Here is a 22,993-nt window from a genome sequence, read left to right on the forward strand (position 1 = left end):
TAGCCTGAATTTCTGTAGTTCTAACATCACATTATGTAAGCTCATGTGAACTATACACATTTCTGTAATTTATGTTTTAGTGAATATGAGCTCATCTTTTGCAGGGTTTATATTCTAACTTTTCTTGCATGTCACTGCCATTGAAACTTGCATGAAAAGCACTAACTACCTTCTTTCTCTTCTCCCTGATTTTCTCCAAGGCTGCCAGACAGATCAAGGATAGGTATGGTATAAAACCTACATTTTTATTTAAGTATCAGTATTGAAGTCAGAAATGAAATTCAGAAAGTTTTTTTTAATTTAAATCTTTGTTGTTTAAAACAGAAGCATCCAAATGGCCAAGAACAAAATAAAATGTCCTCTGTTTATTTTCTGGAATAATCAATTTGGAAGATTATTTTTAAAAATAAAAACATGCTTTAAGAATACAGTTCTGAACAATTATGTACTTGAAGAGAATTTCATTTCTGGTTTAAAAATATAGTTAGTTTTAGTTTTGTTAGAACAGTTTTTAATTAGTTGTATTAATAGAAAAGGAGCTATTTTGAATACTTTCAAAGTATTTATTCCTGGAGTTCATTTTTTATTTTCCTTGGTAAGCAGGTCTTATTTTTGGAGAAACCACAGTTTTTAAGTAGTCCTCAAGAGCTAAAGCTCTCCTCTTTCATTGCCCTTCTGTTTAACATCTTTGTATTCTCATTCTATCCTGTTCCTGGTACCATGTCTTTCTATTTCTAATTCCACACTATCTAGTTTATATTCTGTGGGAAGAAAAAAAATTCAAGAAAATTATTAAAAGATTTTAGCTTAGAGGGTGTTTCTCATTGGTAGATCCAGGAATAAAAAGGGAGTTTAGTACTAGCTGGAATGAGTATGTCAGAGTGCTGAAGAAGCTGCTGGCAATTTTGGATTGCATCAACATGGAAGGAACAATTTTAACCTGATGACTGGTCACTGACCATTACCTGCAGTGAAATTGTAATTTAATAGTTCTTTCAACTGAGGATTATGAGATTCTCTGAGACACAGCTCTTCAAACACTGCTCTAGGGATTAAATTATTCTACACCAGATAATTCATGAAAATATTCATTATAGATTCTGTGAAAACCAGAGTTGTGTCTGTTGCTGATTTTGGCAGAAAAATGTCAGTTCTGGATTTTTTGCATATTTTTATTTAGAAGCTATATTTACATAGTAGGGTATTCTTTGCACAGATACTAATTTTACACTTTTGTGTATTTTATGTAGGGCAGTAAAGTTGTGGATTGTTCTTACAAGTTCTGAAATGTAGAAAGACAATTATTATGAGAAGTTTTTGTTTGTTTGTTTGTTTGCTTGTTTTTTAATAGACAAATTCTTCCCAGGCTGGCACCAAACTGCTGGGCTCAAGCTATTTACCAACTCAGCTCCCAGCTAACTGAGACTTCAGGAATATATCACTGTGCCCAGTGTGATTATGAGAGCTTGAAGATTGAAAATACTGGCTATATGAGGAATGGTTGCTAGACAGAACAGGTTTTGAGTAAGAGAGATATGAGTTGTGTCTGCTGGAATTTGCTGCAAACAATGCATCCTCACCCTGGCTAAATTATTTTTCCTATTTAGTTGCTATTTTCTTACATCTTTTGGATTAGAAATTGCTTCCTAATCAGGCTTTGGGCTATCCACAGATTTTTGAGAGACATTGTGAAATCTTCTTTCCTTCATTAAAGAATCTGTATAAATTTGTGCTTTCCAGAATCCATTCCTTACTCATGACCTCTTTCTCTATGTCCAGATTGGTTTGTCAGAATTTAATTTTATCACAAGCTTTCATGGCTTATTCTTCATTGAAGCTTGACTTTACCATGTCTTCTAAGCCAACTTCTTGACTTGATTTCATCAGTATCTAGGTGACTCTCAGGATTCCTTATTTCTGCTAGAGACAAACTTTATTTTTTTGTTTTGTTCAAGTCTTATCTTGAATTGTGTTTTTGTTTTGGTTGTTTCTTTCTTTTTCCCTTTTTCTTATTTTCTCTTTTCCTTTTTTGGGCTACCCACCAAATATTGCCTCCTGCCTGAGGAGTGTTTCTATATTTTAGTTTAACTTTTTACATGAGATTTTTAGTTTCTTAGGGTACAGGTTTTCCTGGTGCAGTTTCTGCTTGCTTCTAGAATTCTATCATTGCCTCTCACAAAAATAATTTAAACATACAGCCAGAACAATTATTTTCACCAAGCCAAAAAAAGGATTACCCTTTTATATAAGGGCAGAAATTGACTTTAAATAAGAAGATAGAACATCTGAGCAAGAAATCAAATAAAAAAATGAAAGTATCTCTGAGAACTGAGTATCATTTACTGTGCTAGAACTTAGGCAGAGGAACAGCAGGAGTGAGAAGGAAATCTAACAGCAGAAATGAGAAGAAAAAAGCACATCTCTAGAGCTTTACAAATCAATGGTGTATATTTCTGGTTACTTAGAACTGGAGGATGATTAGTATAAGTAGATAATGGGAATTACTGGTTCTTGGAAGAAAAGGGTCATGAAGGAGAGAATCAAATAAGGTAGTTTGCACAAACTAGGAGTAAAGGATCCTTGAATTTAGTTGGTACTATTAGAAATAAACTAGGAAAGTATCTGCTAGAGGCTGAGTTATGAATTTCAGATTTTTAGTTAGTGGCAGGTTGTCTAAATATATTGAGTTTTAAATGGAAGTTCTATTTTTAAAAAAGATGATAGCATTGTTGCCCATCTCAGTTAATTAGTATAAACTTTTATGCTTTCGTTGACTAGGAATTAATCATATTTTTTAGGCTTTCTTAAACTTCCCTAATGTCCTTTTGGGGGACATTTTTTTCTTTATGTTCATATTGATTAAATGAAGTTTTCTAGATTCCATATTTTTTAATTTTCTAAAATAGTTTCTCAGCTTTTCTCCTTAAACAATTAAATATTTATCAGGTTTAGAAGAAACAAAGTAAGTTCAAATCCACTCACTGATTCAGTGAGCATTTAAGTATTTCTCTGAATATAGCTTTCTAAGAAATCTTCAGATCAAAAGATACTTGAGGCTATAAAGAACTACATATGTAAGACTTATTACCCCTTGTTCATAACTTCTATTTGGTTAAAATTAAAATATTATTATTTGAAACACCTTAAGGTGATGTGTGCAATATTCAGCTTTATACTTGTCATATAGTAAACAGTCAGTGTAAGCTTCCTATAAATTGTATTTCAGTATAGCATGTTCTTCATAATAAAGTGCCATTTACTCATTGTTATTATTATTTAGTTTTAGAACAAAGTAAAATAATTTTGTATACAGCAAATTTGATGTCTTTCATACCATTGATTTCTTGGTCAGGCTTGGCAGATCCACTTATCTGGGATTGATATTCCCTTTGTCCCTCGGCTCCTATTTACTTTCTCTCTAAAATTGTATCCTAGGAAGACAACATTCTTGAATAGTACTTTATTTTGGGGGGGGGTACCTGCGATTGAACTCGGGTCCTTGCACTTGGAAGGCAGGCCACCAAACCGCTGAGCTAAATCCCCGGCCCTTGAATAGTACTTTTGTATCATTCTTTGACCAAAGTTAAGGGACTTTCTTTATGATACTTGTGGAAATTTACTGTAATATGAAAAATTAAAATTTGAGATAAAATTTTAAATGGATAGAATAAGAATTCATTTTGGTCTTAATTGGTTTTAATTTGGGACAGTCTCCCCACATTTTTTGGTAAAGTAAGATCTGGTTCGGTTTCATTTTTGTTTTGTTTTCCACCTCACATCTATCTAACAAAAATGTATTGAACTATTTCCATGGCATATAATTGCACAGGGCTGTTTCTCATCGTATTCTTCAGTGTAGCTTATGTTAATAGATCAGAGTGACATATGCTGAATTGGTACTCACTGATCATGATCTACTTCTCTCCTTTCTCATCCATGCCTCTACCTTTAGCTCTTACTAGGTCTGTTTCCCTCTGTTCTTGTTTGGGGTACATGGGGTAGCTGTGACTATTGGGCAGAATGTTTGAATTAGGTTGTGCCTATGGTTCCTTATTTGGTGTGTGGAAAGGAATGAGGCTTGCATCAGGAAGTCAGTGAGATTGAGTGTACAGAGGTTCAGATGAATGTTGGGTTTGGTAAAGATTATTAATATTACGCATTTATCTCTTGTGATATTTGCATATATAGTCAATTTTATAAAACTGGCCATAGTTGTTAAAAGTTATCTTAAATGTCTTTAAAAGCATTTAAGGTTTTTCTTTCAATTTTCAAAAGACAAAGGAAATTTTTGTTTACCTTTGTTATAGTCTCTGAAATCTTTAGTATGAAATAATTTTTTCTTTCCATTTTATAAATTCACTATAATAGGATGTTTCCTATTCTTGTATTGTGAACAGTATGTTTGTGTTTTCCATAGAGTCACAATGGCTTCAGCCTTTCGCCTTTCTTTGAAACCAAAGGTCAGTGACAACATGACTCATTTAATGGTGGATTTCTCTCAGGAAAGACAGATGCTACAGTCTTTAAAGTTTTTGCCAGGTAAATTCATGTATTATATGTATAGTGTTTAATAAAAACCTGCAAGGTTTTTCTGGAATGAGCATCAGTATGTAAATATTTAAAAAGATATTGTGTGATCTTTTTTCTTCACTCAACTAAGGACTGGTTAAATTTTCTAGTTTTTATTTTTAGGAAACTATTTTACTGATCATAAAAGTGATTAAGAATTCCTTTTTCAGAGTACTGTAGTTTTCATTGTAGAGTTCTTTCACTTCTCTAGTTGGGTTAATTTCTAAGGTTTTTTTTTTTTCAGCTTTAATTGAGTTTATTGGTACATTTTAGGGATACAGTACAGTTACATTCATTGTTGGGATCTTGTACCTCTACATGACAAGTCTAGGTTCTCATTTTTTCCCCTTGTCCCTGCCTTGCCTTCACCCTAATTTCTAAGTATTAATATTCCTTGATGGTGTCAGTAATGCTGCTGTTTTGCTACTTTCTGTTTCAGTGAGTTTATGATTGGTGTACACAAACACCATTTATTTTTTGTGTTAATTTTGTATCTTGCTACATTGTTGAATTAGAATGTTCTATAATCTTTTGGTAGAATTTGTTGGGTCTAAATAATATAATTATAAATTATTATAAATTATAATTATAAATAATATTATAAATAATGATAATTTGACTTCTTATGCATTTTGCTTTTATTTCTTTTTCTTGACTGACTTCTGGCTAATGTTTTTTTTAATCTTACTGAGTTTATTTGTCCTTTTTAAGTACACAGTACAGTTACATTCATCATTGGGATCTTGTACCCTTACATGACAGATCTTGATTCTTATTTTCTGGCTAATGTTTTAATTACTGTATTGAAGAAGAGTAGTAGTACGGGATATCTTTGTCTTGTTCCAGATTTTATAGGGAAAGCTTTCAGATTTTTTTCTATTTAATATGATATTGGCAGCCGGGCATGGTGGTGCACTCCTGTAATCCCAGCACTTGGGAGGCTGAGTCAGGAAGATTGCTGTGAGTTCGAGACCAGCCTGGACTACATAGTGAGTTCCAAGTCAGTCTCAACTACATAGTGAGACTCTGTCTAAAAAAAAAACAAAAAACAAAAACAAAAACAAAACAAAACAAAACAAAAAAATATATATACATGGTATTGGCTGTAGGTTTGTCGTAAGTGACTTTTATCAGATTGAGACAAGATCTTTCTGTACTTATTTTCTTCACTTTTTATATAATGAATGGATGTTGAATTTTGTCACAGACCTTTCCTGCATCATGATCATGTGTTTTTTGTCCTTCTGTTTATGTAATGTATTACATTTCTTGATTTGCATATATTGAGCCATCCTTGCACCCCTAGGATGAAGCCTACTTGGTCATGATGTATGATCTTTTTCATGATTTGCTACATTCTATCTTCCAGCATTTTGTTAAGGACTTTTGCATTTATGTTCATTAAAGGGATTGTCTTATAGTCTCTTTTTGGTTAGATACTTACCTGATTTTGAAATCAAGGAAATTCTAGCTTTAGGAGAATTCTTTCCCTTTGAATTTCATTAGTGCGCTTAAAGAGTATTGGAGTTATATCTTCCTGAGTTGTTATGGTTTGGGTTTAGATGTTCCAGAAGCCTCATGTAGTCATAGGTGGCTTTTTCAGAGGTGGCTGAATCTAGAGTGTGTGATGTTGGAATTACGGGTATGTGATTACTAAACCAATGCTGATTTGTTTGGCACTGCCCTAATCCTGGTAGTCTGGATAAGAGAAAAGGGATAGAAAGATGTTAATGTTTTCTTGCTTGCTTGCTCTTGCCTGTCTGCTTGCCATGAACCATTTCTCCTCTGTGATGTCTCTTTGCCATATGCCTCCCTGCCTTGCAGCCAGCCAATTACAGACTAAAACCTCTGCAAACTGTGAGCTAAATAAACCTTTCCTCCTTTAACTTCGAGTGTTGGGTATTTTTGTCTCAGCAACAAGAAAAAAGTATCTAAGGCATGAGTCTTTTGTAAAATTCAGCAGTGAATTGATCACACAGATCCTGGGCTTTTCCTAGTTGATAGGCTTTTTTGGTTACTACTTTAGTTTTAGTCTGTTCCTGGATTTTTCAGGTTTTTTATGTCTTCTTGGTTAAATTTTGGTAATTCTTATATATCTGGGAATCTATCCATTTCTTCTGAATTCTACAATTTATTGGCATACAGGTTTGCAAAATAGTTATTAAATTTTTTCTTGATTTTTGACAGTATCCATTATGATTTCACCTTTTTCATTTCTAATTGGATTGATTTGATTTTTTTCTCTCCTTTTTTGGTGAGATTGGCTAGGGATTTGGATATTTTGTTTCTTCTTTTGAAGAACCAATTCATCAATTCATTGATCTTTGTATGATTTTTATAGTCTCACTTTCATTGATTTTTTGCTCAGATCTTTATAATTTTTATTTACTTTCTCTCAGTACTGGTGATCAAACTCTGGACCTCGCATTTGCCATGCAGGTGCGGTGCCACTGTGCTATATCCCAGCCCTGTAATTTTCTTTCTTGTACTGGTTTGGATTTTTCTTGTTTTTCTAGGACATTTAAGTGCATTGTTAAGTTATTTATTTGGGCTCACTTTGGTTTTGTAAAACGGACATTCATAGCTATAAAACCTCCTTTTAGAATTGCTTCCATGTGTTCCATAAGTTCTGGTATGTTGTATATACTGGCATAGTTTCATTGTAGAAACTATTTCTTCCTTGATTTCCTCTATGATCTATTGATTTAAGAGTGTAGTGCTTAGTTTCCATGCATTTGCGTAATTTCCTTTTTTCCTGTTGCTGATTCCCTATTTTCTCCTTCTGCTTAACTGCTTACCTTACCTGGTAATAAATCAGTTATATCTTCTGTCATTGTTAAGTTTATTGTCTCTTCCTAAGATACCCTTCAGAATTTTTGGTGTGCTGCCTTGGCAGTCATCAATTTCTTTAGGTGCTCTCTATCATGAAAATGTCTTATTTCTCCATCATTTTTGAAAGATAGTTTTGTGGGGTATATCAGCCTGGATTAGAAATTGTTTAGGGCTTGATACACTTCATTCCAAGCTTTCCTGACTTTAAGTTTTGTGTTGAGAAGTCTGCTGTAATTCTAATGGGTTTACATTTATAAATGATTTATTACTTTTCTCTAAGCACTTTAAAATTTTGTTATTGTGTTGAACTTATAGGAGTCCAAGAGTCCAGACACATTTTGACTATGATGTATTGTGGAGAGGTTTTCTGGTTGTGGAAATTTGGGGTTCTGTATGCCTCACTTACCTGTATATTAAATTCTTTCTGCTTATTTTAAAGTTTTCTGCTATTATTTGAGTAGACAGTTTTTTTTAATGCCATTTGTGCTGTCTTCTAATTTTTCACTTAATTCCAGTTAATCTTAGATAGGCCATCTTTGTATCATCTAGGAGCTGTTGGATCTATTTTTCATGTTCTGTTATTTTAAGATATCTCATTAATCTCTAATTTGTCACAGATAACATCCCTGTCTTCTAGTTTTGAAACTCCGTCCTCATATTGGTCACTTCTGCTGTTCCTACTTTTACATTTGAAATCTCCTGAAGTATTGTTTGGAACCTTTTTATGGACTCTGATTATTTTCTCTGGTAGTCATGCGTGTATTGCATTGTTTCATCTAGCTCTGCTAGCTTTTTTTTTTTTTGGTACCAGTGATCGAACTCAGGTCCCTGCGCTTGCAAGGAGGCAGTAGAACCACTGAGCTAAATCCCCAGTCCATAGCTTTTTATTATTGTCTTCTGTAGACTGATTACTCATTTTGTTTATTTGGCTCAATGCCTGTTTGTTTATATCTTCTATGAGTTTGTCAAATGCCTTATTGATCTATTTTGTTGTCTCCTCTGATATCATTTTGCATGATTTGGGTGTGTGGCTTTTGGTTTCTTCCTCTACAGTGATCCATGAATCAACTTTAAGGAAGTCATGAGTTTTGGGGTATATTTTATTAGTGTGTCCTCTCATGTTGGTATTTTTTGTTTGGTTTTGTGTTGTGGCTTGCAGGTTGATTGTAATGGAAAGCTTTGTTTCTAGTATGAAGACCTCTTTACTTTTTTTTTTTTTTTGTATCGGGGAGCAAACTTGGAACCTTGTGCTTGTGAGGCAGGCAGCGAAACCACTGAGCTAAATCCCCAGCCTGAAACCTCTTTATTTTATGTCTACTTTTCAGTGTTGTCCTTTTGGCTTGGCTTACTGTTGACCTTTGCCTCTTTCCCAGGATCCATCCACCTCCATTTACTTGGGATGTGAGGTTGCAGCATTGTGGGAGACTGATTATGTCCAAAGCAGGCTGTAAACAATGCAGGCTGTAAAGAGTTAACCCCACAATTGGCTTGTTTTAAGAGTGAGTCTGTCTGAGGCCTGAGAACACTACAACTCATGAGAGCATTGCAGTCGGCATGCTGGTTAACATAAGCTCTCTAGCAATGGCCTCAGCAGAGGCCAGAGAAATAGCCAGTGAAGCTGTGGCGCTTAATATGAAATAACACTACAGCCGAGGTCAAGGTGACTCATACCCAAATTTCGTTCACAAAATTAAAACCTTCTTACTGAAAAGACAAGGTTAATTGTTAACCACAACCTATATCTGGTCTGTTCACAGAAATGCTTTGTCTCTTCTTTTACAAGCCTTGCCTACATCAGCAACTTATCCTTAGGAACCACATGTAGTTCTCTCACCCCAACCAATGATTGTGTCACCAATAAATCGACAGTTTTGACTGTTCAGAGTCTTTGCTGCTTACTCAGCATTGACCGGTTCCCCATTTCTCTCCTTAATTCTATCACTGAGTCTTTCTTCTCACCTTGCATCATAGCACCGTGCAAGAGATTAGGATCCTCTACAGGGGTCTCCAGTACAGAATATTTTTCCCAGTACCTAGTTCTCCAGAAATGGGCCACAATATTGTTAATGATCCACGGTATTCAGACATTGACATCCCAAGAAAACCATTTAATAACAACAGATATGTAATAACATATATACTTGGTTCTAGCATAAAATAGTCATCAATTATAACATCAAATACAAATAGTATTGATAAACCCTAAGAGCTAATCATGTGCTACCCTTAACCATAGAAAAGTGATCTATAATTATAGTATAAATACTAAGACAAACCAAATTATTTATCTAAAGTAAAAATCTATTGAATAGAGAAACTTTCTCTATTAACAATAAAACAATAATCAACAATAGTAGTGTAAAGATAAGTAGCTATCTAGCAATACATAAAACGTAGTATTGATACTAGTGAAGGTAGAGGACATAGAGAACCAGAGAATGAAAAAAGCTAAATTTGAGAAATTAATCAATGGGCTATGAGAAGGAGGCGAGAAAAATGAGATAGTGGGTCCCATTGAGAAGTAAAAGGAAATTGATAGTGTTAGAGAACATTCACAGGAAACAGCAGAATGGAGAAAAAGATGAACAGTGAGCAACATACAGGAAATAAAAGAAAGAAGAAAGAAAAATGTTGAATGAGGAAAAAAAAAAAGAGAAGAAAAACTAAAGGGGGGGAGAAAAACCCCCAAACTCCTAAAAAATCCAACAAAAGTGAGATGAAAATAACAGAAAATTTAAAAATCAAGAGAAAATGCCTTTGTTTTTGAATGAGTGGTTTCTTTCATTACTGTTGGGATACAGCCAGTCCCAGTTTTCTTCCCTAGCTCTAGGGCCTCGGGTTTTAGAGGTTTCCTTCCCTGAACTAGAAGAGACTCCTCTGTCTGCTCACCCCAGACTGTCACTACTGTCTTTGCTCTTACTGGTAGATGGGAATGCAGTTAGTCCTCTAGTCTGTGCTGGATGTAGACTGTGGGGCAGGGGTTCGAGTGGACTCTTGGACTTACTGTTGACAGTTACGGGTTTTGGTTGCTCCCGTCTCTCCCAGGGCATTGTCCTTGAGCAGAATAAGATTGGCTGGTTAGTCCTCGCCTCTGCTGTCCTATACCAAGGGGAAGCAAAATGTAGAGCCAGCTTGGAGTTGGTGGAAAGTCTTACCTATGTGTGGTGGGGTGTTGGGGGTCCTCTCCTACAGCAGGTCTGCTTGCTCACATGGAGGGGTATCATTAAGTCTGGCCCCAGCCTGCTTGGTTGAATGGAGGAGGGCCATACAAGTCCAGGGAGAGGCTGCTTGCTGGTATCTGAAGAGGGTTGCTGCATGTCTGCCGCAAACCTGATTGGTCACCAAATATATCTTTTATGGAAAAGAAGTTGATTAATATTTAAACATGTTAAATGTGTCTCATTTAGTTTTATTTTCATGAATCTAATGAATCATAGAACCCCTGGGAGAAATGTTTAAAAATCTTCAAATATCTTAGGGGGTAGAATACTCAGTTTTGTTTAATGCTGAAAAATTACAACCCTTCTATAAAGTTTTTTTTTCCCTCATGTGCCTTTATTCACACTAGAATAAACAGCCCACCCACCCCCAGCCCAAATAGCTCAGTCAAGGCCCAGATAGCTCAATCTGAGAGTTTATGGTCCACGTTCCTATTCGGTTGGAGCCTGTGCTTTTTTTTTTGGTACCAAGGCTTGAGGTCAAGACCTTGCACTTGCAAGGCAGGCAGTAGCATCACTGAGTTACTTTTTCAAAAATCAACAGCATGTGCTTTTTTCCATCATTTTTTATTAGTACATGTCCTATATAAATGTTTTAAAATTTTAATGGATATGTAGTTATACATATTTATGGGGTGCTGCGTGATATTTGATACCTCAAACATTCATCGCTGCTGTTGGGAACATTCAGAATCTTGTTGTTCTGAAATATATAAAAAATGATTGTTAACCATCGTCACTCTCCTGTGCCATAGAACACCAGAACTTATTTCTCCTAACTATATTTTTATACTTGATAATGAACCTCTCTAATTCACTTCCCCATATAAAATTTTTAAAATAAATTAAAATTAATCTTGAATTATTTTAAGTATTATATTCAAAGCAATTAATTCTGAGTCAATACTGATTAATTTATACTCCACAGTTGTTTCATTTAACAGATTAAAACTATAATGTGTTCAGAAGTATCAAATAATTTGTGATTATTTGCCCTTAGCATGTTTAGGATTGCTTTTTGATGATTTTAATAAACTGAATTTATGAAAAAGCTTTAAAACACAAATTCTTCATAGTCAGTCAGTAAAAGGTACTTTTAACATAGTTATTTTGCACTTATAGAGTGTTCTTTCTTTTAAACTGATTAATTTTTAATAGTTCAAAAGCAGGATGAAAAAGCAAAGTTGGAATGACAAACATAAATATGTGATTAATGCTACAGTGAATGAGAAATGAGTACCTCCTCTTCTTTTTTCTTCTCTGCAGTTCCCAAAGCTCCCGAGATAGATCCAGTAGAGTGTTTGGTGGCTGACAACTCTGTAACAGTAGCTTGGAGAATGCCAGAAGAAGATAATAAGATTGATCATTACATACTTGAATATAGAAAAACTAATTTTGATGGACTTCCACGTGTAAAGGATGAGCGATGTTGGGAGATAATTGATAATATTAAGGGTATCGAATATACTTTATCAGGTAAACTAATAGTAATAAGGAATTTCATTCTTAGAATATAAATGTAATTATGGAAAATTTTTGTTATTTTAAACTATAAAATTTTAAGTTTGTAGCTAAACTATTTTAGATATTTATTATGAAAGTGATTTTCTTTTTTTGTTTGTTTTTTGTTTTTTGGTTTTTTTTTTGAGACAGGGTCTCACTATGTAGTTGAGACTGACCTGGAACTCACTATGTAGCCCAGGCTGGTCTAGAACTCACAGCTATCCTCCTGCCTCAGCCTCCCGAGTACTAGGATTACAGGTGTGCACCACCACACCCGGCGAAAGTGATTTTTTTTTTGAAATACCAAGAAAACCTTTTTTTTAATTATTTAGGGACATTTGCAACCTGATACAACAATGTATATAAAACAAATAATGAAGGAATGTTCTAGAAACAATATTTCAGAGTAAAGTTTAATTTTTACCTTGATGTTTAGACTAAGTAAATGATTTTTAGCTATACTCAATATGTCATATTTCACTGGTACTGTTAATTTTTACTGTTTTAGGATTACCTTCATGTTAATACATGAGCTGAGACTTGGTATTAACAATTTTTGTGTTTGTCTTTTGAAAGCCTTTTAAAAATTTCAGTGCAGTGGGGACTTCAGATATTTCAGATGGCCAGATATTGTCTAAAATCTTCAGTGCTTGTTCTAGATAGCAGTAACATTTGGCTCTACCATTATTGAGTACTACTGTTTGTCAGAGGCTGGGCTTACATGCATTACATATAATATACCTCATTTAACCAGTATAATACATCTCATTTAATCTTTTATGAAGTTGGTTTTATCATTTCTATATTACAGATAGAAAAGTGAGGATCAATCAAGTTTTTGAAAATCTATTTTTTTAGGCTGAAATTTCAGCGTAGACTAAATTCCACAGTTTTTGTTAATTTTTGTGCTTCATTTCCTGTTTAATTTTATTTTTCACATAAAAGCCAGTGTTTCTTTAGAATGTCTCATTTCCAGAAATTGAATGTTAGAGTAAATTGTGACTTCTGTCACAGTACTACTTTTTTTTTTTTTTGGTTCCTGGTCAAACTCAGGTCCTTGTGCTTGTGAAGCAGGCAGCAGAACCACTGAAGTAAATCCCCAACCCCACAGTACTACTTTTTTTTTCCTCATTGAGTTTATTGGTACATTTTAGGTATACAGTACAGTTACATCCATTACTGGGATCTTGTACCTTTACATGACAGGTCTTGGTTCTCATTTTTTCCCCATACCCTGTCCTCCCTTCACCCCCTCTTCCCTTCCCAATTTACAAAAAAGAAATTATTTTAAACAAAATAATAGGTAAATCATGATTCCTCTTATTTTAAGCAGTAGCATCCTTTCGCCATAAATGCATACCTTTCCTGAATCCAAGGATGAAAAACCTGTCCATTTGAAGATTCACACACATTTAGCTTCCTTTAAAAACTTTCTGTCATTTTGCAGGCTTAAAATTTGATTCAAAGTATATGAATTTCAGAGTGCGAGCTTGTAACAAAGCTGTGGCTGGAGAATATTCCGATCCAGTGACCCTAGAGACCAAAGGTAAGACCGATAGCTATTATACAGCATAAAACAAAACTTAACATCCGAAGTTATTCAAGACTTTGTGACAGAAAGCATTTCATGTGTGGTTGAATTCCTTCCTCACCTCCTCTACCAGCTCCAGCCTACTTCTGGATTTCCCAACAATAGGAATTATAAGGCAGGGAAAATAGAACTATAGTAGTAGTTTTCATAAATTTCCCTTTATGGTTGTATTTGTATGGGTCAAATAGTCAGTAGTAGTATATTTTCTGTTGAATGCTTAGTTTATATGAATTTTAGTCTAATATAAATATATAATTATTGGTGATATTTTTCCAGAGATTTTCCACAGGGTGAATTATGAATCAATAATAAAGAAGTACATGTTCATTATAGCTCAGGTCCCCTCTTTTTCTTAATATATTGTAGTTACCACTTTCTGTGTAGTTTATTAATGTTCACGTGGCATTCTCACAGTTCATTTGATCATTAACCTTTTGAGAGATCAGTAGACTAGATATTATTGATAACCATATGGCAGATGAAGAAAATGGAGTTGAAACATGTTAGGTGACTTGCCCACAATCTGTAGTTCTAGCTTGAAAAGGTATAAAGTCTTTTTCAGTACCATCTCTTATTGGGGACCTAGAAACCATGTTCTTTCTAGTCTCTGAGAGAAATTTGGATTTAGTGAAAACTCCTGTAACAACATTTGAACACAGAAGATTTTCTAGGTGTTCAGAATTTGAAGATCATAATGCTAGGCATCTTCCCACTTGTGAGATATTTATTGACTAGATTTACTTCCAGCATCAGACTCCACACGTTGTTGTAGGTACATGGAAATTGAAGCATTCCACTGATCTGTATTTCAGATAGCATTTGAACAGGTTTAAATACCAGAAATTTGATAGGATTCAGAGGAAGACATAAAAATATATCAGAATAAAATAAAATATGAAAAACATTTTTAAAATTTCTTCTCTTACTTATTATTTACCCTTCATATTTTTGTTTGTTTTGTTTTTGGTACCAGGGATTGAGCTCAGGATCTTGTGCTTGCAAGGAAGGTGGTGGAACCACTGAGCTAAATCCCCAGCCCTGCCCTTCATATTTAATGAGCAAATGTGTGGTGAATTATAAGTTCAGGAAAATGAATAACTGGCTTGTGATATCCTTGAAGCTGAGTTGGCCATTCCTGTTAGCAGTATCTAAATTTTAATAGTCAAAATGCAGACCTCTTTTTCTTAATATATTGTAGTTACCACTTTCTGTGTAGTTTATTAATGTTCACGTGGCATTCTCACAGTTCATTTGATCATTAACCTTTTGAGAGATCAGTAGACTAGATATTATTGATAACCATATGGCAGATGAAGAAAATGGAGTTGAAACATGTTAGGTGACTTGCCCACAATCTGTAGTTCTAGCTTGAAAAGGTATAAAGTCTTTTTCAGTACCATCTCTTATTGGGGACCTAGAAACCATGTTCTTTCTAGTCTCTGAGAGAAATTTGGATTTAGTGAAAACTCCTGTAACAACATTTGAACACAGAAGATTTTCTAGGTGTTCAGAATTTGAAGATCATAATGCTAGGCATCTTCCCACTTGTGAGATATTTATTGACTAGATTTACTTCCAGCATCAGACTCCACACGTTGTTGTAGGTACATGGAAATTGAAGCATTCCACTGATCTGTATTTCAGATAGCATTTGAACAGGTTTAAATACCAGAAATTTGATAGGATTCAGAGGAAGACATAAAAATATATCAGAATAAAATAAAATATGAAAAACATTTTTAAAATTTCTTCTCTTACTTATTATTTACCCTTCATATTTTTGTTTGTTTTGTTTTTGGTACCAGGGATTGAGCTCAGGATCTTGTGCTTGCAAGGAAGGTGGTGGAACCACTGAGCTAAATCCCCAGCCCTGCCCTTCATATTTAATGAGCAAATGTGTGGTGAATTATAAGTTCAGGAAAATGAATAACTGGCTTGTGATATCCTTGAAGCTGAGTTGGCCATTCCTGTTAGCAGTATCTAAATTTTAATAGTCAAACTCTTCAGTTTGGGATTCGTAAAGAAAGAGACTTAAGTTGATTCTAGTTCTTTTAAACAATTTTCACTGAATAAACACCTTAGGGTGGGATTAGACTAAAATCCAATCCTGAGATCCACCAAACAGTCTTCTTATCTTCAGGGAATCCCAGAATAAAATTTATCTCTTAATTGTCTTTGGATTATAGATTTTCCAGAACTTTTAGATAGCATTGGCTATTAATATAAGAAAAAGAGGTCCATAGGGAAAAAGTCCTTATTTTTAAACAATGGCACATTGAGCAACTCTTTACTATTTGACCATCCAGGCAAAATATGAAATGAAATAGAAAAATGAAATATGAAATAGAAAATGGAGAGAAAGGAAAAAGAGTTGGAGATTAAATACTTGAGGCCTCTCAAAAGTTCATTCCCTGACGCCTTCCAGTCTTGTTGTGGAAAATAGTGAACACATTTCATTTCTATCCCTTCAATGTATGTAGTAGTATTTTTTCTGGCCTCAAAATTGTCAAAAGTAATAAAAAATACAAGTTATTAGGGTTAAAAATTTTAAGTTACTACCTTTTCCTTGCTTATAAAATAGTATTATATTAATAAATAACAAAATTACTATTCACCTCAAATAATAATGGATAGAACATAATTTTACAGTATGAAGGAAGTAGCTACTAACACATATTAAATATATGAAGCATTTGTACTCTGGCTTTTGGTATCTTGTTTTCATAGAATTAAATATGTGGAGACTCATACTTAGGTATATCACGGGGTTTATGTGAGAGAGATTACCTCACTTTTGAGGTAGTCTTTAATTTTTTTCTTTCTTTTTTTTACTGCTGCAGTATTATTTCTGTTACCTTGGAGAGGCTCTGTAAACTTAAAGAACTTAATGGATTTAATGGCAATAGTGTCCATAGGAAAGAGAGATTTTTTTAAAGAAGACACTCCTCAGATTTAGATATATGCTTTTTCATTTGAATATTGTGGTATATGATAAGTTTGGGCACAAGTGGTTTATGGATAGTATTTTTTCTTGTTGTCTTTGACTTCATTTTGCTGGTGGCCCTTCTTTCCATCATACAAACATTAGGGAACAGCCTTAGTACAGTACTTCCTTCAGTCTTGAGATTTTGTGTGTGTGTGTGTGTGTGTGTAACAGGGATCAAACTTGGGTCCTTGCACTTGCGAGGCAGGCAGAGGAACCACTGAGCTAAATCCCCAGCCCCAGTCTTGGAATTTTAACAGCAGTTGAGAATTGATGGGAACCTCAGAGTCAAAGCTAGTTTTTCTTTCAAAATGTATATCCTCTTGCATACATTACCTAATCGCTTAATTCCATTTTTACTGAAAAGCTACGTTATTCCTTCTTTCTCTAAGTTCATTTCTGTTCAGAGTTTAAAAGTTATTAACTTCCTTATGTAGGAAGACATTTACTAGAAATTATGTGGTCAGCAGATGTGTGTTCAGAGTGTTTTATAAATAAAGACAACAGTGGTTCTGATATATAGTTGAAGTTGAGGTGCTCTTTGCAGGAGAAGATAAACGGATTCTTCATTCATTCTTGTGTTTGTTTTCTTATTTGATTCTGTGTTCTTGACAGACACACTAAAACCTTAGCTGAAACAAGTAATATTTCCATATATGAAATGGGGTATTTTAAAGGTATATTCCTTGAGTGAATAAGTATTAGAAACTTTAACTTTTGGATGGAAATATAACTTAACAAAAGCAAGTCAGTTGGAAATTGTGCAATAAGTGATACTTTGTAAGGTAGAGATTATGGGAATTGCATTTTAAAATAGAAACTGCATCGCACAGCCATGAATCAGTACATTTTAATGATTTATCCTCAGTTCCCAAAGAAGGAAGTAAATACTTTGTTATGCTGATTTCCTAAATTAGTGAGTGGTTCTAAGTCTGTGAATAATATAGTTCCCCCAAATGCCAAGTAAAACGATGGTTTTCATTTTTTGTTTTGCTTTCATCTAAGTGCCCCTTTTCTCCCTTTTACTTTTTGCCATATAAATCATCTTTTGGCTGAGTCAGTTCCCTTGCTTGTGTGATCACAGCTGCGATTTATTAATATTCATCTTAATTTAACCCTAATGAGTTTAAGTTTGAAAATGTTAAGTATTGTAACATCAGAGAAAATGTGTGCCACATCTTCTATGGTATAACTTTTCTACCCTGTATCACCTTTTCCTTCTTAATTCTACCAGTTCTTTCTATTCAGTGAAAACAGTCAGCTGATAAGTAACTGGTATTGAAATAGGAAATTGAGAGTATTGGTACTGTTGGAGATTCCAGTAAAAAAGAACAGGAGAAATACTGTGGCCATACAAGTACAGTGTGTTTGGTTAGAATATAGGATCTGTAAAGAATGGAAAATAAGGTAGAAATTATAAATTAAAGACTAATCATGGAGACCTTTTTTTTTTTGAGGATTAGAAGTTTGAACTTTATTCCTTGTACTGTATACAGTGTGAGTCAATGGAATAGGAAAAGAATACAGTAGATGTGCTTCTCAAAGTGGAGATATGTTTGTTACATTTGGAAAAATATTATCTTGGACAGCACTTAACTTCAGTTTGGATAACTCCTCATCCCATTTGAATCTGAAAGTGGAAGATGCCTGTGTAGAGTGGGATCCTACTGGAGGAAAAGGTCAAGAAAGTAAAATGAAAGGAAAAGAGAACAAGGGCAGGTAAGCTATCCCATATATCTGTTATGTTGGAAAAATGCTTTATACACCAGCTCTAGTGGCAGTAACTAACATTGAAATTATTATTCTGTATATGGACAAACGGTTATATATTGATTCTTACTTAACAATAACAAATTAAAAAATTTTACTGTATATGCCAGTATGATTTATGATGTTAGTAATTTCAAAGTAAATAACTATAATATGTCAGTACTTGAATTTTTCATTAACAATTTCATTATTTTTTCGTAATTTCTTTCTTAAAGCACTTATTCATTTTTCAGTATTGTTTCTTTAAAGTTATAGCAACTTGAAGTCCTTAGAGAGAAATTCTTAAAATAATTTCTGAATATTTAAATGTCAAATTTTAGCATTTACAATTCAAGTGTTGCCCCTAGTAAGCAACTCAGTGAATCCCAGAGGGAGTTTTTTATTGTCATAACTTATCTAGATAATGTCCAAGTGTGGGAGTACCTTTCTCATTCTCTTTTATACTGGTTGGTTTGTTTATTTTTTGTACCAGCAATCGAACTCAGGACATTGTATTTGCAAAGGCAGGCACAGTGCCACTGAGCTAAACCCCTGGCTCTCGTTCTCTTTTAATAGAAGAAATTTTTGCTCAGGTTGAAGGTAAATTTCCTTGTGGGTTACAACAGTGAATAAAAAAATCCCTAGAAGATTTTATTTAATTTTACTGTGAGGTTTTAAATTGAAGTTGTGCATCAGTCTCTTAACAGTTGCCTATTTTTGTCTGACAGTGTCCATGTTACTTCACTGAAGAAACACATGAGGTGATGATCTGTGTCCGTCTACTTCTAGGACTTAGTGTATCTAGCTTGGCTGAACAACTTTTTTTCTTTTAACCAGTAAATAGGAGCACTGCAGCAGCCTTCTTAGGCTAAAATAGTGCTCTTTGTAGACCGTCTGTGTTGGTCGCTTATGTTTTGGATTTACAGCATTATAATCTGCTGCATATTATTTGGTTTATATGATTTATGATAACAAAATAAGCTCTGCTTTAAAGTCTTTCATGAATTACTCTTATTCATCTGATTTTCCCTGCTTTTACTTACATTTCGCATCTTTCTTTTTGTACTGTATTCAGTATATCTAACATTATAGCTTTGCTTTTATTTGTATTTGATATGGGGCAGTTATGAAGTGTTTTGTATTTTATAATCACATGGTTTCAAAAGTATCAAAGTTAAAAAATGAATATCATTCGTGAAATTATTAGGACAATGCCAGTTATTCAAATTACATGAGTAATATACTATTTAAAGATACAATTTATCTTTACAAAAAAACAGAATATGTCCTCTTTTCAAAGTTTCCTTGTCTCTTCTTTTCAGTTTATTTGCTCATTATTGGTAAAAAGTGATTACCTAGAGTGTTATAAATTGTAAAATGCTGCTAGATTAAATAGCCTATGGAGTTTCATTTGCTTACTTGGAAATTTTTAGACTGTATTTAGCATTTTAGGTTATATTATTTCTTTTTCCATTCCTTCTTCTGAAGATTTTTTTTATGTAGACTACTTCTGATATGTTGTACAAATTGAGGATTCCTTACCTAAAATGTTTGATACCTATTTAAATTTTAGATTTTTTTTGAATTTTGAATATTTGAAAATACATAATGATCTACCGTGGGTATTCATTTGTGTTTCATATATACCTTATACACATGGACTGAAGATGATTTTATGCAATATTTTTAGTGCACATATGTGTGACTTGGGTGAGGAATGGAATTTTTTACGTATGGCATCCTGTCAATACTTAAAAGGTTTCCAGTGTTGGAGCATTTCAGATTTTTGGATTAGGGCTGCTCAATCTGTATACATTTACTTACCTTTTTATAAATATTTATTTACCATTGGATGTTGTAGGGTTTATAGGGGTAAACACTGTCTCCTTGCTGCCAAGAAATTTACTCTCATGTAAATATAAACGAGTATATATATACACACACACACACACACACACACACACATATATCATATATGTGCATAGTATAGTGTGAGTAAAAAGAGAGTATAGTGTGTCATAGAGAAGAAAGAGAGGTGAAAATGAAACGAAGGAAAGGGAAGGGAAGGGACAGGATGGGACCAACTCAAAGCTGCCAGGTGTTGAGATGGTCAGTTAGGACAGTGAGCTAAACTGAAAGTAGCAATCAAGGCTTTTCTCATTTACTGTGATAGGATAAGCAAGAGGTCACAGAGGAAAGCTATGTGTTGAGCCAGTCAACAGGATCACAGGTGGAGGATCTCACTGCTAGGAAGCCCCAAACAAAGGGCTCTTACTGTTTTGTGGACCAGAGAACTGAAAAAGACCTGGAGAGAAGAGGATTAGAACTGGAAAAAGTGCTAAGACAGAGTGGAGAAAGGTGTCTTCACATCTCCTCCACCCTTACTTAAGGAGGTATCCCTGGGGACATCTAAAAAGTATATGTTGGTATAGGGCCTCCCTCCCATAAGTGAGTCTCTGAACACAGACGACGGACCTGGAATGTAGATAGACCTATGAGAATGGTTGGGGAGGGCGGTGGAATTGCAACTCCCTGTATAAACTGCTATGTTAGCTGTGCACTAAGTAGAGTATAAGCAAGGTAGCCCACCCTTTGCAGCCCATTGCCATACATCCCCCTAATGTGCAAGGTAAAGCCTTTGTAACTGCCTGTGTTTAGGCAAAAAAATCACGCACAAGACTTTGGCCTGAAATTAGACTCTTCAGAAGTTTTTTAGTGTAGTAGGATCTGGAAGACCTTCAGTAACAGAACAGTATTTAGGTTGTTAAGGAAGTAAGAGAATGTATGGTATTTGGACTTGTAGCATGTGTGGGGAGCAATAAGAGGAAAGACACTGAAACCAGTTGTGGCAGACTGGGAGCAGATCAAGACCTTGAAATGACAAACTAAGTCCTTTGTAGACAGTATAGAAGTACATGATGACTTTAAAGTGGGGGGAATTAGGGCTAGGATTTATCTTGTAATAGTGAATAAGATGAATTGGGTAGCAAGGAGCTCATTTAGAAGGTTAGTAAAAAAATCTAGTCTAGAGGTAACATAGAACCTTAATTCAGATGGTTAAGTGTCCAAGGCATCTTTAAGAGAAGCAAGGGCTGAGAAGATTATGTTTTACATAGGTGGTAATAGCTATTGTATTTCTTCCAAAAATGTACTTAGAGCTGGATGGCTGGAATACTGCAGCAGAAGAGGAGTTTTTATTAACTTTTCTCTGAAACTAAACTGCAATTCTCAATAGTTATCTCTGTCTTTCTTTTCTCCATGCTTCCCTTAATTTCTTTTTTACTGGTAAGTTATAATTTTTCTTAAAATTGTTTTACTGGTTACCAAATGAGCTCTTATATTTTGAAACAATACTAAGTGAACATTTTGTTTATACTGTACAAGTTTCCATTGCTATTTATTGTTCTGAATTACCTGGGAAATGTTTCTCAAAATGTATGTTTCTTCCTAGTAGACTTATGGTCTCCTAGACTGTCAGTGGATTTTTAAAAGATTTCCAGGTTGATTCTGCTTCTTTTGTGCTTTCTCAGTGGACAAGCAGTAATTTATTACAAAATCCCAAAGCCCTTTGTTTCTCAATATAGGACTATGGTTCAGGAAAGTAAAGGTGATCCTTAGTTAATAACATCCCATAGTCATTTGCTTAGCTGACATTCATGTTAGTCAGAGTGTTGCACACCTACTGTATACTGAAGATACAGAGGTAAGATATGGTTCTTGGCAGTAGTTATTTCCCTACCTTTATCCATTCCATGGCTAGGTTCCTCATTTCCATAGTAACCATATACTAAGAGCACCATATAGTAGACTGTATAAGAACTGTCTTTTCATCATCATCCTTTTAACCCCTGCCTCTTGTTAGGAAAGTTTTTTATTTGTTTAATTAACTTCAGTGGCTCCTAACCCACTGAGCACCAAAATCTATGGTGAAGCATGGTAATTTTTAAAGCTCTCCAAGTGAACTGGAGGGTAGCTTAGTGATAGAATGCTTGCCTAGCATGCACAAGTCCTGGGATTTAATCCTCAGCACTGCAAAATAATAAAAAATTAAAAGATCCCCAAGTGGTTCTGATGTGCATACAGATTTGAGAGCCTCTGGTTTGGTTCATTTAGTTCTTCCTCACCTCTAATTACAGATATATTTTAACCTCTTTTCTCTTTTCATATGATTCTTGCCTATTGACTCACAACAAAATCTTTTTGCTTTCTTTGCTTCATCTCAATTGAAAAGCAGTTACAGTCATCACTACTAAATGTAAGGATAGAACCAGCAATATGAAAAAACATGAAAGATTGAAGTAAAGTTAGATATACTGAAGAGCTAGTGGTGTGTTCTCAGTTATTATATCCCATTCCCTTTCTGCAGTTACAAAACTAATTTTCTAAAACTAGTGACATTTACAGTTCAGTAAAACTATGTTTATTTTGTGTAATCATCAATATTTGAGGTTGAGTGGCCAGGATTTAGCTCAGTGGTTCCATCGCCTGCCTCGCAAGCGCAAGGTCTGGAATTCGATCCCCGCTACCAAAAAAAAAAAAAAAAAAAAT

General features: G+C 34.4%; 1 protein-coding gene across 1 annotated transcript in view; it reads left to right on the forward strand.

The window, feature by feature from the left end:
• Fsd1l (fibronectin type III and SPRY domain containing 1 like) overlaps positions 1-22,993 on the forward strand; it is a 57,710-nt gene that overhangs the window by 24,668 nt on the left and 10,049 nt on the right. The window contains exons 6-11 of the mRNA XM_010619702.2: positions 201-223; positions 4,418-4,539; positions 11,886-12,095; positions 13,570-13,668; positions 18,286-18,415; positions 19,174-19,206. Of these exons, the coding sequence (XP_010618004.1) occupies positions 201-223; positions 4,418-4,539; positions 11,886-12,095; positions 13,570-13,668; positions 18,286-18,415; positions 19,174-19,206 (617 nt within the window). The remainder of the gene's footprint in view (positions 1-200; positions 224-4,417; positions 4,540-11,885; positions 12,096-13,569; positions 13,669-18,285; positions 18,416-19,173; positions 19,207-22,993) is intronic.

This window comes from Fukomys damarensis, unplaced genomic scaffold, assembly GCF_012274545.1.
Source record: "Fukomys damarensis isolate Sample0158 unplaced genomic scaffold, DMR_v1.0_HiC HiC_scaffold_36, whole genome shotgun sequence".
Taxonomy (NCBI): Eukaryota; Metazoa; Chordata; class Mammalia; order Rodentia; family Bathyergidae; genus Fukomys; species Fukomys damarensis.